At 44.5% G+C, this 18,594-nt stretch overlaps 1 protein-coding gene across 1 annotated transcript in view; it reads right to left on the bottom strand.

The window, feature by feature from the left end:
* Window positions 1-18,335, bottom strand: part of GGH (gamma-glutamyl hydrolase) — a 31,949-nt gene extending 13,614 nt beyond the window's left edge. The window contains exons 1-4 of the mRNA XM_088469318.1: window positions 17,973-18,335; window positions 8,267-8,381; window positions 3,413-3,463; window positions 223-307 (exon numbers count right to left, since the gene is read on the bottom strand). Coding sequence (XP_088325444.1) covers window positions 223-307; window positions 3,413-3,463; window positions 8,267-8,381; window positions 17,973-18,261 — 540 coding nt within the window. The 5' untranslated portion in view covers window positions 18,262-18,335. The remainder of the gene's footprint in view (window positions 1-222; window positions 308-3,412; window positions 3,464-8,266; window positions 8,382-17,972) is intronic.
* Window positions 18,336-18,594: the final 259 nt, after the last annotated feature.

Genomic DNA, 18,594 nt, shown 5'->3' on the forward strand with positions numbered 1-18,594 from the left:
ATATATATATATATATATATACACATATGCTACATACAAACGATACACATACATAGAATGATATTTTTGCAGGTTATAATGCAAAAGTTGAGGTGAAGAAAAATAAAATTTAATTTATAGCTTTGACCAGAAACATATGGAATGTATATATTTTTTTACCTCAATAAAGCAACTGCTTCATACAATTATGCTGTAAATTATATACTTTAGTAATAAAATTACCGCTATGGCCAGGTTATAGAATATGTTGGACACTCTTGCATATTCAGAATATTTAAGATCGACGCCACCCCCTGGAAGAAGAATCCTAGAAGGTAACATATAAAAAGGTGGAATGGGTAAATTGTAATAAAAAAAATTATTTCTATAAGTATTTTTTTCTTCATGACAATTATGATACTTTAGAATAGCAAAGCAGATCATATATGTTTTACTTTCTTTAATAAATAGGCACCAGAAGGTTAAACTTTACAAAGTGCAATTATTAAGGACATTGGCCCTGATTCAGAGCCGGACACTCTGACCAGAGCGCTCGCTCTGAATCAGGGCCCACCTCCATTAATATGGAGCGTCCTCCTGGACGCTCGTATAGCTGAGGGTCACCACCCACAGCATATACGAGCGTGCAAAATGATGGTCGCGATGGTCTTGACCATCGCGACCATCGGAACTGTGAGTGAAAGCCTGCGGTTGGGTTTCTCAACCGCAAGGCCAGGAGTGATTTTGGCTCTATCAGAGCCAAAATCACTCCCACTGACATCACTAGTGATGTCAGTGGGGCCGGCTTCAGACGGTAGGCGTTCCCTTGGGAACGCCTCCGTCTGGCAGGCACGCCCACCAAAGGGGGCGTGCTGTCAGTCACCATCAACAGCACGCCCCCTTTGATGAGACACTCCGAGTGAAGGAAAGTCCTTCGCTCGTCGGGTCTCGCACATGCGCACGACGGAGCTCCCTCCGTCGTGCACATGCGCAGTGGGGAACATCGACCCACTTGCGAGCGTACTGTCTGAATGACCCCCATTGTTATTTGGGTCAACTAATACATAATATTCCTAGTTTTCTATTCTATAAATATACTAGTATAAATCATTGTCCAAAGTAATTTTTGTGTGGCAACTTTTAAGGCACATACACACTTAACGATATCGCTCATGGAGCAAATCGTTAAGTGCTTGCCAGGCTCAATATCGTTAACAATATCGTTCAGTGACGCCACCGGCAGCTTTCCTGAACATGCCCAACCTGACGATATCGTCAGCTTGGCCTGCATGTTCAGGCGATGAAAGATATCGTTAACAATCCGTGGGAGCGTACACAGGGCCTGATTCAGAGCCGCTCGTAAGCGGCCGCTCGTTCGTTCCGAGCGATGTTTGCCCAACTGCGCATGCGTACAGATCGTAATACGCATGCGCGAACCAGTCAGTGCGGCCGAAAATCGTTTGTTCGCTAAATAGCGAATGCCTGCTATTTTGAGTGACAGGAGTAGGTGTATGTGGGTGGTAACAGGGGAAGGTGCTTGAAAACGGGGAGTGGAGATCAGAACGCAGGCATGCTTAAAGGTCAAAACGGGCGTTTTATGGGTGTGCAATATTAATACAGCAGCGTCATTGACCACGTCACTGGGTTATTTTATAGTCAGAACTGCTCGCAAGATTGCGGTAGGAAAAACCAACCACAAGAATAGCGAACAGTTCATACGCTGGTTGATGTACTCGATTAATCTAATAAATAGCGGACATGACGTAGGATGCGAGCGGCCAGGGGGGCGTAGTTTCCAAAAAAACGACCGCAAGTTTTGTTCGCTCGTTCAGACATAGAGGCGTGAACAGACCGCAAAGAGCGAACGGTTCATTTGAATAGCCACCCCTTTTTTCAGAACGAACGACCACAAATAGCGTCCGGCTCTGAATCAGGCCCACAGTTAACAATATCGTTCATACACACTGGACGATACTGTGAACGATTGAGCGATAACAATATCGTTATCTTTCAAAATATCGGCCAGTGTGTACGTGGCTTAACTGTTTTAAATAAAGTGATTTTGACAAGCTTTAGAAATAGAGCAAGATAACACATCAGGTTCTTCTAACTCATTTTCCTGTGTAAACTTCATTTGGTTCTTAAGTTTGTGATGTCCTATTTGCTAGTTAGTGTGCAAAAAGGGCAAAGTAGGAGGCAAATTACACTGATGATCTCAGTGCACGTTGTTCAAGCCAATATCCATTTCAATGCTAATTAAAAATAAGTGACATCGCATTTAATTAAGCAACAAAATAAATGTAGTATACTATAGATAGGTACACACTGGAGCAATGTCGGGACGATATGCCGTTTCGTAACGACATATCGCCTACATCGCTCAGTGTGTACGCATGTTTGCACGCAGTTGCTAGCAACGGTCGCCAGGTTTGATGTGCTGCACATCAAACCTAGCGATATCACCAGCGGCCAATGCATTGTTAATTAATGGCGTAACGCTGATAGTTATGTGGTTCATTATAGTGTGGACGCACAATCACTGTTGACCGTTTCTCCAGTGTGTACCAAGCTTATGAGTTTCTCTTCTACTATATGATATCAATGCTTAACAATAGGAACCCAAGTGGTATCTCAAGATTAAGGTGCCCACACACTGGACGATTTTAGGCACGATTTGCACAAAAACGATGCATCGGAACGATACATCGTTTAAAAACGTGCAGCTTCCAGGAACGATAACATTCCAATGTGCTGTCTCGCGGGTCATTTGTCGTATCTTCAGATCTTACATACTGCAGGTAAGAACTGTCAATCTCCTTAACGATGCACTAGAAATCATTAAAGATGCAAGACCAGTCGTTAGTCACATTGCACAGTTTAGCAAGATATCGTCTGTCCAGGAGTGCCGGTGAGTTGCCCTGGAAGTTCAAGGGAAATCGTTGACGACATTGCATCTTTTGCGAGTCGTCCAGTGTGTGGGCACATTTACTTTTTGGGGGGTCCCTAGATTGTCCGATATGACTTTCTGCTGGTTTGGTGGATGGGAGAGAACAGGACGAGGCAGGTCGGCTGCAGTGCAGTCAGCCCAGACTGGTCCAATGCCTATGGCCGGGGGAGAGAAGGGAAGCTACAACTTCCATGAGCCTGGGCTGCAGGAAGAGAGCCTTTTTGCAGCTGTGGTTGGCAATCTTTTTAGGATTGCTCCCTTTCTGTTGCCCTGCAGGAGGAGGTTTCCAGGGCAACCGAGGGGCCGGCTGAGACCGGAAGCTGCTGGGAGATTAGCCTCCAGCAGCCACCTGCAGGCTACACGGTCACATCTGATGCAACCATGTCACGAAAACCCCCCGCCTAGCATGTGAATAATGATTTACATTTTATTTGTGATCAGGTTACACACAGAAAATGTTAATAGCTAGATGTGTTACAGACATACCCATTAATTGTATTGAAAATCTTCACATACTCTGACTCGGGAAGACTGATCCTGCAAAGATGAAAAATTCATACAAAGTTAAACAAATTTGATCTGCTCAGAATTTTGAGTGTCTACAGTTATCACCAACCCCTTTTGCTGCAGAATAACTAAGCTTCACTAATACAATGCAATTATTGAACAGTTCCCTCCTTGATGTCAACATTCTAGGCCTCATTATAATATGTGTGTCCATATGCACAGTTGAATGTATTTTGGACTTGGTCGGGGGTGTTAACATTTAAGTTGAGTACCTGGAACAGCAAATCAACCATGTCCCTTAAGCTGGATACACACCTAAAATATATATCTGCAGATAGAGTGATCTGCAGATGATTGTTGTTCATACACACTGAACCAACATCATTTGTCATGTTTCCATGGGTGCCACTGGCCGGGGATCACTTCGCGCCCCCCTCCTGCGGGCTATGCTGCAAGTGTACGGGCGGTCGCTTGGTGTGGAAAAATTCTGCAAAGTAAGAATGCTTTCAAAGGGCCGAATTCAATTCAATGTGAAGCTGAATAGCCGCGGGAGGGATCTCCCGCAGCTATTCAATACACCGCGCGTTTGGGTGGCTAAAGGATTTCTTCTCGCACCCCCTGGGGATGCGAGGAGAAATCTGACAAAAGTGGTGGGCACACAGTTGTTCTACTGCTTAGCACGGCGCTAACAGCTACGCGCCCAGTACTTTAATCAGAGAATGCCAGTTCTCGCGCCTAAACACCAGGTTAAATCGCGAGCACTGGCATTCTCTGACTAACCAATTCCCGACAAGGCACACAGCGCGTTGTATTGAATAGCTGCAGGAGCTCCCTACTGCGGCTATTCATCTTCGCAATGAATTGAATTCGGCTCAAAAATAGAAGTGTTAATAGTTTATTTTTTATCAACTAACAAAATGCAAAGTGAATGAACAGAAGAGAAATCTAAATCAAATCAATATTTTCAAAACAGCATCAATTCTTCTAGGTACACTTGCACAAAATCAGGGATTTTGTAGGATTATAGTCATGCGTATAATTAACCAATCATACCAAACAGGTGAAAATGATCACCATTTTCATATGTAGTTTGAAACACAGTCATTAACTGAAACAGCTTTGTAGGAAGCTTAAAACTGGGTGAGGAACAGCCAAACTCTGAGGTTGTGGAAGACAGTTTCTGGTCACAGGTCATACACCATGGCAAGACTGAGCACAGCAACAAGACACAAGGTAGTTATACTGAATCAGCAAGGTCTCTCCCATGCAAAAATTTCAAAGCAGACTGGGGTTTCAATATGTGCTGTTCAAGCTCTTTTGAAGAAGCACAAAGAAACGGGCAATGTTGAGGACCGTAGACGCAGCAGTCGGCAAAGAAACTTAGTGCATCAGATGAAAGACACATCATGCTTACTTCCCTTCGAAATCAGAAGATGTCCAGCAGTGCCATCAGCTCAGAAACCTGTGGGAGCCAGGTACACCAATCTACTGTTTGGAGAAGTCTGGCCAGATGTGAACTACATCACTTGCAGCCAAAAAGCCTTACCTTCAACGTGGAAACAAGGCCAAGTGACTCAACTATGCACGAAAACATAGGAACTGTAGTGCAGAAAAATGGCATCAGGTGCTCTGGGCTGATTAGTCAAAATGTTAAATATTTGGCTGTAACAGAAGGCAGTTTGTTCACCGAAGGGCTGTAGAGCGCTACAATAAAAATGAGTGTCCTTGCAAGTTTGGGGATGCATTTCAGCAAATTGAGTTGGGAATTTGGTCAGGACTAATGGGGTCCTTAAGACTGAGAAATACAGGCAGGTACTTTTCCATCATGCAATACCATCAGGGAGGCATCCAAATTGGCTCCAAATTTATTCTGCAGCAGACATACAGTCAATGTCATTAAGAACTATTTTCAGCATAAAGAAGAACATGGAGTCCTGGAAGTGATGATATGGCCCCACAGAGCCCTGATCTCAACATGATTGAGTCTGTCTGGGATTACATGGAGAGACAGAAGGATTTGAGCAAGCCTACAGCCACAGAAGATCTGTGGTTAGTTCTCCAAGATATATGGAACAATCTCCCTGCCAAGTTCTTTCAAGTAGATAGACAAAATACGTTGTAGACACCAGTGCCCCTGAACTGCTGCTCAGTCCACACTCTAGGTCACCAATCCTTTAAAGTACATATACATAAAATGAGTGGTCCACAAGCGCAAAGTTCCTCTAACACTTCCGGTCCTGATAATCCTCTTGTCTGGAATTCCTCACCGTCTCACACCAAGGAGATGAGTGCCTATAAAGGTTTCTTTTATATCCCTTCCGGTCTGATCAGCATAGGTATTAGCCACATACATCAAGACCCCTCTTATATAAAAGCTTACCTGGGAACAGGTATCAACATTCACATAAGGGTATCTTTAATATCCACTCAAGAAGCTACTTGTTAGTTCACCATATGGGAGCATAAATGGTATCCAGACAAGAGGATTATCAGGACCGGAAGTGTTAGAGGAACTTTGCGCTTGTGGACCACTCATTTTATGTATAAGTTCTTTCAAGTGTACCTAGAAGAATTGATGCTGTTCTGAAGGCAAAGGGTGGTCACAGCAAATATTGATTTGAATTTACAGTACCTTCTGTTCGTTTACTTTGCATTTTGTTAGTTGACAAAAATAAACTATTGACATTTCTATTTTTGAAAGCATTCTTACGTTGCAGCATTTTTTCCACACCTGACTAAACTGCATCTGTCATCGGCTGTGCAGCACAGTCGACGCGATAGGTCTGAGAACGACGTCGTACAGACATATTGCTGGTACACACCATATATTGTTGATCAATTGATCGGCCAATATATCTGTCAGTGTGTACCCAGCATTAGAGATGCATCTGATTTTGAATCAGACACATTCTTAACATACAAGTTTGTAGTAAGTGTATTTTGCAGATCCAATAGCCCTGGTGGGAGTTTGAGTTGGTGAGATGACTACTGCATTTATATGCCGGGTGCATTTATACACTTGATAACAAGTTACCCGTATCTTGCACAACTGCAAATGCAGCCCGAGAACCATAAGTGTACAGACATTATTTTATAGATAAACACATGGTTTACAATGATCATTTTTTTTGAGGAAATCAGTGTTTATTACACTTTTTTTTAGAGGTCACAAAAACACAAAAACTGAAAAACGATTTACATTTTAATTTAAAAACACAAACTCCAAAATTATAAAGAGGTTATGGTGTCATCTGAGAGGAGGAAAGTGTTATTTATCCTCTCATCTAGCTCACCAAATGGTAGAACCAGATCGGATGTCAGCTGGACAAGGTGATCTAAAGCCCCGGCTAAGCTTCCGCTCCTTAGCCGCCTCTTCTGGAAAAGCCAACTGGCTGATAAGTAACCAGGACATGTAGGGCCTGATTCAGAGGTGTATGCTAACTGCACGCAATGCTGATATTCACACATTTGACAGAGGATAGAAGTACTGTGCATAAGTCCAGGGGGGTGGCTAGCCAGGCGTGATATCTTTAGAATAATAGATATGGCCATTTATTACTGCTGTAATGAACCTTTTACAACAACTATTAGTTAACTTACTAGGCTGTTCCCCGTCAAGTTCCCTGTCCCATACTTGCCAACTCTCCCTGATTGTCAGGGAGACTCCCTGAAATAGTAGCAATCTCCCTGAAGAGTCCAGCAATCTCCCTGATTGCACCTTACCCCCATTATGTAGCTATTATATAAAAACACAGATCTATACATTCAAATGGGATCATTAGTATAATTTCCCTGCATTGGTTATTATAAGGCACAATGATCCCTATGGCTACATGTATTTTCTGAAAAGCATCAGTATTTTCATCAACAAGTTGATCTTACTAACTGCTTTGGGGCTCATTTACATTTGGATATGTCACTTTTATGACACACCTCTCAGATGTAGCAGTACACGCCCACTTTACCGGTGCGCTCATAGGTGGTGCTTTCACAGTCTCCCTGAAATGCTTTTTCAAAAGTAGGCAAGTATGCCCTGTCCCATACAGCCTTACCCATTTCTGATACATAACAATAAAAAATTATTTATTTAAAAATAAAAAAAATCCCAGTTATTTGGGGCCTTGTCCTAGCCAGGTCTGGTCTTTCTGTGTTAAGTTGGAGACTCTCTCCCCTGAGGTAGCAAAGAAGCAGTCGCCATCAAACCACCCACTTGACAAGAGGAAGACACTACGTTCACAAGTAGCCACTGGGCCACAGCGAAGATATTCCCCGAGCCAAGAGACAGAAACAACAACTGATGTGTTCCGTGCCGACAAAGGCATCTGATGCAGGAAACCTGACCATCAGGACTTATAGCATGAACACTTGTTCTACATACTATTGCCCTCACAGATCCCACACTGTTGGATATCAATGGAGGTCTTTCACAAACTAACATCTCTGGGCTAGTTGTACATTATTTTTTAAATGTCTGCCTGACACAAAGAGTGCAGCCAAATTCTAGTTTGTGGACTGCATTCCAAGAAAGTGCCTCACACCCGCATGAGAGTTTGTGGATTGGGCTGGAAATTTGCATATTGGCAGGGCTAAAAACCATCACTTAGAAGTACTGCTCTGTTATGGCTCCGTTAGAACATGTGCTTGAAGTCTTCTTTTATGTCAGTGTGTCTCTAAGACCCAATAAACCTGAATACACTAGCGAGCAAGCTGCAGCTCTATAACTAAGGGGAGGGTGGGACCACAAACATTTTGCCAGTCGGGGGAATATCCTTGTTGTAGACAAACTTGACATTGACAAAATGTTATGACAAAGAACAGTTCGTTTCAAGTTACCTTATAGGGATTACTCTTGCTCCAGCTGATTCAAGAGTCTTAACATAAGATGCAGCAATGTACGAACGCCCAAGTGACAGCAGGTTGTCAAAGTGGGTCTCCTGTGACAATATTCCTGCATTGGAAAAAGAAGCACTGTGAGAAAATGAGATTGCAAATAGGAAAACATTTGAGATAATGTTGTGATCATTAGGGAATAATTTTCCTACCTATGTAACAGCTTGTTCTACAAGTATTGGAAAAGTAAACGCAATGTGAAATCTCAGTCTACAATGGACTGGGACCACATGAATGTAATTAGTAGCTTCTATATCAGGTCAATTGAATTTTATGTTTATTGGTCATTTAAGGAACAAAAGTTAGAGAGAGAGAATTCTCCTGTCCTGGAGGGACACAATTATCTGTGTGGAGTTTGTATATTCTCCCTGTGCTTACGTGGATTTCCTCCCACTTTCCAAAAGCTCCACCGGGTCAAATATTCTCTGTAAAGCGCTGTAAAATATGTGTGTGCTATACGAGCAATTATTCAGAACAAAAAAAAAAAAAAGATTTAACAAAACTTTATCTAAATAGGTAATAGTTTGCTTTTAATGACTATTACTTTCAATGACTAGCCAATAAATAGGTCTATCAATAATACAGGTCATCTATGCAAATCTGAGACTAGTCTACTGCTAGCGTATCTGTAATAGGCAATACTAAATGGGACTTGTACGTCATGCATGGTTGTGCTGTTTACACAAGTGAATAATGATGACTGTAACAAATCCAACCGTTTAACTGGAGCTAGTTATGCCAGCGATTGTAATTTACTGAAAAATAAACATGTCCCTGGTGATTTAACACAATAACAGCGTCTGATTTATGATTTAATGTACTTAGTGGAGACAGCTGTAAAGGAATGCTGACTTATAAAGCACACATCATTTTCAGGGATCAGTGTGCCGTGACAAATATTTAAGAAGTTGGCTTTTTTTGTATTATGTATCCAACTACATATAAATCCAGGTTTGCAGCTCATACACTATTGTTGGGGGTTAATCCTATTCTGTGCGATGATCTCGCCAAGGCGAGTCATTGCGGCAGTGGCCGCACTTTATGGAAGCCCGGATTTGCCAAATTTTGCTTGCGGCCCCATAGGGCTGCGAGAAAAATTTACGAAATTCAGGGTCGAATCTGGCTGTGAAGGATGTGCCGGTCCATTGTCTGCATTTTAATGCCGTTGCAACGGCACATCGCATAGAATAGGATTGACCTCTTAGTGTCAAAATAAGCCCTAATCCCCCCACGCTTATCCAGCTAGATATAGTGTTCCCACTAGGCTGAAACAGCCGGCCAGGTGCCATCCCCACCCTTGAGGTGCAGTGTCCCCCGGGTGAAACAATCACCGACGGGTGAATAGATGCCATACGCATGCGCACAGCATTTGATCAGGATGCAGGGAGAACTTTGGGGCTGCCCAGCATCTCCATTGGTGCTGAGCACCCCCCTACAGTAATGAAAAGGGGGCATTTTCAGGTGACCACGCCACTTTTGGGACGCATGCGTGCAATAGTGCCCTTTTTACCCACAGACGACCTGTCCCTCTCCAGACCTAGGGTGAACACTATAGATGCCAACCTTTATTCAATAAGGGGGTCATTCAGACCCGCTCGCGAGCGGCAGTACGCTCGCAAGTGGGTCAATGTTCCCCACTGCGCATGCGCACGACGGAGGGAGCTCCGTCGTGCGCATGCGCGAGACCTGGGGAGCGACGGGCTTTCCATCGCTCCGGGCCTCGCACCAAAGGGGGCGTGCTGTCGATGTTGATTGACAGCATGCCCCCTTTAGTGGGCGTGCCGGGGGCGTGCCTGCCAGACGGAGGCGTTCCCATGGGAACGCCTACCGTCTCAAGCCAGCCCCACTGACATCACTAGTGATGTCAGTGGGAGTGATTTTGGCTCTGATAGAGCCCAAATCACTCCAGGGCTTGCGGCAGCGAGACCCTACCGCAGGGTCTCCGTCGCAAGCCCGATGGTCGCGATGGTCAAGACCATCGCGACCATCATCATGGACGCTCGCTATAGCTGTGGATGGTCACCCAAAGCTATGCGAGTGTCCAGGAGGCCGCTCCATTTTCATGGAGGAGGCCCTGATTCAGAGCGAGCACTCTGGTCAGAGTGTTCAGCTCTGAATCAGGCCCTAAGTCAGACCTGAATCCCCCCCCCCATTTTCCTTTAATCGCATCTTTCGTTTTTTTGTTTGTGGGGGTGGTGGGTTATCTTTGATCGTAAAATAAAGTCGTATAAAGCAAACAGATATGCTGAAAAGCAAAACGGACATAAATGGAAATAGTTTATAGACTTATGCACATTTTATTAGGTTTATTATACCGTTACAATTTGGACATTCACTGTCAATATAAATTAATAGGAGCCTTGATTCAAATGGTCACACCAAATGCAATACTTACAACCAGCTTGACAGCTTGTTTTAAAAATCAGGAGAGGTGCAGAAATGAGCAGAGATTGGATGCATAAAGCCAGCACATGTACACACAAGAACAGTGAGCGAACCCTAACTTTAAAATAAGACACTTGCTATGATTGGCTGAGAAGTGTAAAGCTCGTTTTAAGCCATTAAACTTTAAGATGTTCATTCAGTGGCTAATTCTCCCTATATAATTATTATGTAGGTAAGTTTGTATAGTGGATATTGCTACCAATACTTCCAATCTATATATTTTTCGCAATGAGAAAAATAAAAACACAAATCTGCACATACTTCCAGTGTTACAAACTACTATGGGCCCCATTCAGAGGAGAACGCAGTGGCATTGTTAGATGCATGCGGCCAATGTCGCACTGTGCTTGCATCCCGATGGTTATCGCTCAGAGACGAAGATCATAATTGCATGCAGAGATATAATTTCGGTGGGAGTTTCTGGGTAGTAACAGGGGGTTGTCTAGCCAGCCGCATGTTGCAATTGTGTCCACCTTTGAATCCGGGACTTATGCTGGGTACACACTGCCTGATAGACTGGCTGATCAACTGATCGGCCAATATATCTGCTGGCCGTTGGCCAGTGTGTAGAGACAATATGTCTGTGAATCGCTTCGTTCACGGACATATCGCATTGGCTGTGCTGCACAGCGGATGGACAGATATTTATGCAGACATCTCTGTCCATCGGCAAGTGTGTACGGACGATCTTTAGCTAGTTTTTCTTCCTAACATATCTTGAGATGCGAGGTATGATAATGCTGGGAACAGCTGCTGTAATGCTACTAGATGGATGAATCCGTATCACATCTACATCTGAATTGGTCACAATTTCTCTTTCAACACTCTACTCAGCAGTCGTCCCATCGCCATGCCTTTGTGCTCGATAGCAAAGACTATTGAAGCCTGGGCCTGATTCAGCACGGATCGCAACGCTGCGTTCGCACGCACCTGGCCGGTGTTTGCAATCTACACATGCGTAGGCATTGCGTGTACCAGTCACTGCGATCGGGATGCGATTGCAGTGTGCAAGCAGGGGAATGGCAGAGTGATTGACAGGAAGTGACCATTTGGGGGTGGTGACTGGGGGTCGTCAGAGAAACGCAGGCGTCCCTGGGCGTTTAAACGCCATTACAAGGGCGTGCATAATTAAGCCCCTATGATTGCCTACACAGCCTGAGAACTCATTGCGTGCAGGAAGTTTAGCAGTTTGTGCGAAGGTCAGGTCAACCACAACTGTACGTATGGGTTCGATGGTTCTCGAAGTTACCGATGTTTTCGTTGTCTTGCTAACTAATGCGGATGTCAGGTGTAGGGGGCGGGTTGATGTAGTGCTGGGTGTCTGCATCTTGTGCTGCGGTGGCAGTGCAATCGCATTCATTTGCATAATTTTGCAACGGATGGGTGCATGTGAACGCACCGTTGCGATCTGTGCTGAATCAGGCCCACTGTTCACTGAAAAGATGGAGGAAATAATATGGGGACAATGGTAGAAGCAGGACTACGCCATTATAGGTTTGCTATTTATTTATGCTCCAGTAACAAATCTCTTGAAATACATCTGCCTTTTGTAGAAGGTAGCAATGGAAAAAACTCAGACCTCAATTAATCTGAAACCGCTCCATAACAGATTAAAAACCTGCTTAACTTGTTTTCACCTAAGACCAGAGATGTCGACTTTCTGGCTGCCCCTTCCGGGAGGCGGCAGCCAGATCAGCAAAATCGGGGGGCGTGGCCGGCGGTTGTGGGCGGAGCGGGGGGGGTTGTTACGCGATCGCGTCACAGGCCTTCCTTGCTGCCAGGGATTCTCATGTAATCGCGGGGGTGGCAGGAGGGGTCGGCAGCTGCAGGGATGCTTGACTGCCTTCCTGGGAGGCTGGGAGCGGCACCCGATTTTCGGGAGGCTCTCGACCATACCAGGAGTGTAGGCAAGTATGCCTAAGGCCATTTTACAAAGGATCAGATTCCCACATACTGTAGGGCAATTGTACACTACAGACTCTTTACATACTTAGGTAAAATAAATTTGACAGAGCTGTCACCTATTGTATGTTTAAAGAGAGATCAGCATTACATAGAAGTGCCATTAGGGTGGCCATACAAAAGGGTCACAGTGACCAGTCCATCGCTAAGCACTTTTTGAAGGCAGGGCATAACTTGGCTGCTTTAAGATATAAAATACTGTAATTAATCATATTCCCCCGCTGCCGAGGGGAGGGGACGGGTCATGATTATTATTGCAGCTTGAATCAAAGTGGATATTCAAGTTAAATGCATTTGCACCGGATAGTTTAAATGAACAGTTAGGACTCCATTGCTTTTTGTAGTACTGGATGGTTTGTTTATTGCAGACATTTAATAGGGCTAGATTGATAGCCCATATATCTTATTCAGCGCCGTATCATGACAGCAGTGCGCCCTGTGCTGCACTGCCGCCCCTATTGTCCCTGGGAGGTTAGGGTTAGGCTAGGGGAAGAAGGGGTTGGGTTAGGCACCCCCGGGGGGAGGTTAGGGTTAGACCCTCCCCCCCCCGGAAGACTTAGGTTTAGGCTGCGGGGAAGGGGGGGTTAGGTTTAGGCACCCCTAAGGGAGGGTTAGGGGTGGGTTAAGTTAGTTTATACATACCTTAACTGCTGTCGGGATCTTCACTGGTCCCGGTCTTCCGGCGTGGGGATTTGAACCCACATGTCCGACGGTAATTCAAAAGATTCTGTTTTCTACATATCCTTGTATGTGCTATAGTATTTTTTACGGTTGGTGAAGGGTTATACTTCATTATATCATCAGGTGTTTTCCTGCATGGGCGGGATCCCTGATGCTGTGAGCACCTGGGTGAGAGCTATAAAGAGTTGTAACCTTCTACGTGTTTGTATCCTGATGAAAGAACAAAAGTAAACAAGCTCTGACATTTATTGGGGTCTCACAGAATTATTTCAAGTCGTCTGAGTGTCACCTACACACATCCATTATATATATATATATATATATATATATATATATATATACAGTCAAAATCATGTAAATTTGTATCTGTTTACATGCAATCCAAACTTACAACAGACCCGAGCTGGGACTCTATTCTACTCAGAACCCCAAAAGTTATCTGAGCCGAGACTCTATTCGACTCGGAACCCCTAAGTTGTGTGTTTGTTTTTCAGGACAACCGAACCGCTTATCTCTCACAGCGGTTGAACAGTGTGTCCTTGGTAAAGGATTTACAAAAAGTAACTGAGTCTCAGCTCGGTGCACACTGACTGATTCCTGTTAAAGTCTGGACTGCATCCTCTGTCAGTGACTTGGATCAGTAATAATCCAGACTGTGCTTCACCATATGTTTTCTCAACAAAGCACAGTACATTGCAACATGGCACGGCAGTGGTCAGGCAGAGTGATATCTTGCAAACCATTGTGATTACAACACTCAATTAATTATTTTTGCAGTGCTCATGATTTGTTCTCTGACTCCCAACTTTTACCTACAGATCAGATGGGGTGGGGGGCGGGTGAGTAATAATATCAGATGTAAGGGGAGTCAAAAACAGGTTTTCAGGGAGAAACTATTTCTCCAATGGGTCTTCTTAACTATTTGAAAAGCCATAGATAAACAGATCTGCTAAAAATAAAAACACTGTGCCCTGGGAAAAAAAAAAGAGATGGGCAGTAAGAGAAGGGTGTAGAATAAATACCATATGAAACAAAACCTCACTGCCAACCACTATAATTTCTAGAACATGTAAAATGAAATAAGTGAAAAATAAAACACACATGGATGTCAAGGCATAGGGTATCTGACCACTTCTCATCATTTTGTTTAGCAGAGTCTGACATTCGGACCTCAAGCTTTGGACTGTTCTCTGGACTGGGTTACTGCTCCTCTTTATGGACTTAAGGAAAGCACCTTTTTATGTATGTCTCTGTTTTGTTTCATTTGTTGCTTTGTTTAAATAAACCACCTTTTAATATACTACAATATGAGGATGTAATCTATTCTGCCGAAATGTGATGCGGTGGAATCTAAATCTAATTGTGGAGATCTAAATCAAGACCTGCAGATAAGCCACAAAGTTTAAATGTATGGGATGCACACTAGCACCACTGGAATACAGGGATAATATTCAATATTCCACCTCAACCCCATTCCCTTCTTCATCACTAATCAAACAATGTTAAACTATTACAAAATATTGTTTATCTGTTAGGGAGAATCTCCTGCCATTAGGTCCAGATGGAATCGCATAGATCCGCTAGAGACCAGGTTTCTATCAATATCTTGGAAGGATCCTATGCAAGAAGGAACTACATCCCCTACGGATATTCCTTGTTTAAGCATGCATCCGGGACGCAAGTAGCACTTTTATTGAATTTTTTTTACACATGCACACACACTAATATATATATATATATATATATATATATAACCACACACACACACACACGCACAGGTAGACAATCCACTCAGTGTAGTCCAATGCAGGCTACATAAACAGATGGAGACCAGCACTCCATAGAAAACGCAAAAAAATCATCTTTACTGCGCCATCATAAAAACAGCCACAGTCATGTGCAAATTTTAGCAATACTTATCAATCTTTTGAATGTTCATAATTGGTCTGCTGGTCTTAAAGCCATGTAGCAGACATAGTCCCAGTCCTGACAGCTGTTTCGGTGTGTACACCTTTTATATACATACACATACACACACATCCGCCGTAACACTAAAACTACTGACAGGTGAAGTGAATCAACATAACACACAGTACATCGTAGCTTGCTGTGTATCGGGCTGCGTAGCTGCAGACTGGTCAGAATGCGCATGCTATACCCCTGTCCACCGCCAAAAGCACCTACCTACAATGGTCATGTGAGCGGCAGAACTGGACCATGGAGCAAAGGAAGAAGGTGGCCTGGTCTGATGAATCATGTTTTCTTTTACATCATGTGGACGGCCGGGTGCATGTGTGTCGTTTACCTGGGGAAGAGATGGCACCAGGATGCACTACGGAAGAAGGCGAGCCAACAGAGGCAGTGTGATGCCTGGGGCAATGTTCTGCTGGGAAACCTTGTGTCTTGCCATGCATGTGGATGGCACTTTAACGTGTACCATCTACCTAAACATTGTTGCAGACCAAGTACACCCCTTCATGGCAATGGTATTCCCTCCTGGCAGTGGCCTCATTCAGCAGGATAATGTTCCCTGCCACACTGCAAAATTGTTTAGTAATAGTCTGAGGAATATAACAGAGCGATCAAGGTGTTGACAAGGAACACACTAGACCAGGCCAGGCCAACCTGTGGCTCTCCAGCTGTTGTGAAACTACAAGTTCCGGCATGCTTTATCAGCTGCTCAGGGACAGGGCATGCTGGGACTTGTAGTTTCACAACAGATGGAGAGCCACAGTTTGGCCAGGCCTGCACTAGCTGATATGTCGTCCGATCCGGCGCATTGTCTGCAACACCGCCCGTCAGACCTGCATGCAGGTCCCACGGGCGATATAGTCAGTAGCATGGTCCCTGCTGTCGTGCTGCCGCTCCCTACTGCGCCAAGTCCCGTCACCAAACACTAGACATAGTCTAGTGTGTGCCGGTATTTAGTCTTCAAATTTCCCAAATTTCAATTCAATTGAGCATCTGTGGGATGTGCTGGAAAAAAAGTCTGAGCCATGGAGGCCCCACCTCACAACTTACAGGTTTCAGAGCCGTTTTGGTGACACGAGGGAGACCTACACAGTATTAGGCTGGTGTATATTAAAGTAAAGTATCTAGTTCTGAGTGCACAGGAAATAAATCTCAAAACTAGATTATATAGTATTAAGGAATAATAAAAACACAGAAGGTCTATGGTAATCCTTATGAAAAGAGGCAGTGTTGTCATGTCAAAATTGCTTAGAAATTCCATGGCACTGAATCATCTACCATGGTACTCTCTGGGTAAGGGTTTGTGTTTTTCAATTGTATATTTGTATTTGGCACAAGAGAGTGAGCACATATTACAGTAGCACAATTCACACTAAATGGATATGAATTTTATTTTAAAATATTAAGATTTACAGTGTGTCAGACACACACAATGGATGCATTTTAGGTACTGGTGACACAGTGGAGGCATATGTGCAGGTAATGTCTAAATCCCCTGCACCGAGAGGACCCTGACGTCATCAGCCAGTGTCCAGTGTCATTCCCTGCCATCCAAGTGGGCATAGAGGGGGAACATAACCATGTGGCGAGCGAAGCGAGCCACCGTGCCTGAAGCGTGGCAAGCGCAGCGAGTCCACGAGCAGACAACAAACTTGTGTAAGTGAGGACAAAGTACCTCTTTAGCTGGCTGTCATGGGCAGGAACTGCACTTCCGCCCTCACACACGTCACTTCCAGGTCCCTAGCGCGAAGGGGAAATACAGCCAACCATATTGTGCATCTGTCACACACACAGTGAAGGCATTTTGTTACATGAGAATACAGTCCATCAATTCAGACAAACTAGTATCTCCTGTCAGGCCTCATGAATATTAGTAATAATGTGCACCAGTGTAATGAATAAATGGTCTGGCATCTCATAAATATAGGTCCAGCCCAGAAAATTCCTGTCTCCAGTATGTATAGGAAACAGATCCCCAAATCCCTGTACCAGGTAAATGGTCCCAGACAGTGTCTCTGTGTTTGGTTATCTGTCCATACCCTGAAATAGTGAACACAACACAACCTATAGACTCCTATTCCTCTTATCCAGGCTTTATACCTACTGTAGGTCTCATGAAAAGAATGTGATAAAATGTACAAGGCCTTGCCTGGCTAGTAAACAATACAGTATGAGCAGTAATATGGGACTGTCAAGCAGGATAAGCACTTCTGGGATAGGACATTCCCAGTGTTTACACTCACTACTACCCTCCTCACCCAAATCCTATTCCCCTGCATGCTCTCTCCCATATGTAACCACAGGCCGGGGTAATGATAGGCAGCATGTGGCAATACATTGGATACACACTTGTACCTACTCTGGTTTAAGATTACTGGTGACAAATCACGGTACATATTAGGAGGACTATGTGAAAGACTAGACTGCTTCTGAAGAACTACAAGTCGCAGCATGCCCCACAACCTCGGCCCAACAATGTTGTAGTGTTCCAAATATTTACAGATTTTCATAATAAACCTGGGTGACATGAATCAGACATATGCCAATGATCAAGGCCCCCAGTAATGCCCCTATGTAAACTGGCTCTTACCGATGACGGGTCTGTCGTTGATGAGAGGCTTCGTCATGTGCAGGTAAGACCCCCACGACCTGCTGAGGAGCAACAGAACCCCCAGCAGCATCAGCAAAGCGACAGAGCCCATGATGGCAGAGCACCGGAGGAGTCTCTCCTTCCTGATCAGCAGGACCGGCCGGCACTGCCTCCAGGGGAGGAGGGGGGAGCAGTAGGGCTGACAAACAGCAGCGAGGCGGCTGCAGCAGCATCCCCTCCTACCCCTCCGCCTCCTTCCCAAGTCACAGTCGCAAGGCCCGCATTGCATCAGCGAGCAGGGCCGTTAGCAATGAGGGAGAGAATGAGGCTGCTGACAGCTGTACTTCCGCATATATACCACCCCCTATTACCTCTGTGCCCACCCTCTGCTTCATGTGCCCACCCTCCCTTCTTCATCTGCCCACCCCACTACCCCGTGCCCACCCTCTCTCCTTCATCTGCCCACCCCACTACCCCCGTGCCCACCCTCTCTCATTCATCTGCCCACCCCACTACCCCCGTGCCCACCCTCTCCTTCATTTGCCCACCCCTTCATGTGACCACCTCCCCTATGTTAATTTTGATAAATAGAAATCAATTGAAAAGTAATTTAAATAGACAA

The sequence above is a fragment of the Taudactylus pleione genome, unplaced genomic scaffold (assembly GCF_031769625.1).
Source record: "Taudactylus pleione unplaced genomic scaffold, aTauple2 ptg000090l, whole genome shotgun sequence".
Taxonomy (NCBI): domain Eukaryota; kingdom Metazoa; phylum Chordata; class Amphibia; order Anura; family Myobatrachidae; genus Taudactylus; species Taudactylus pleione.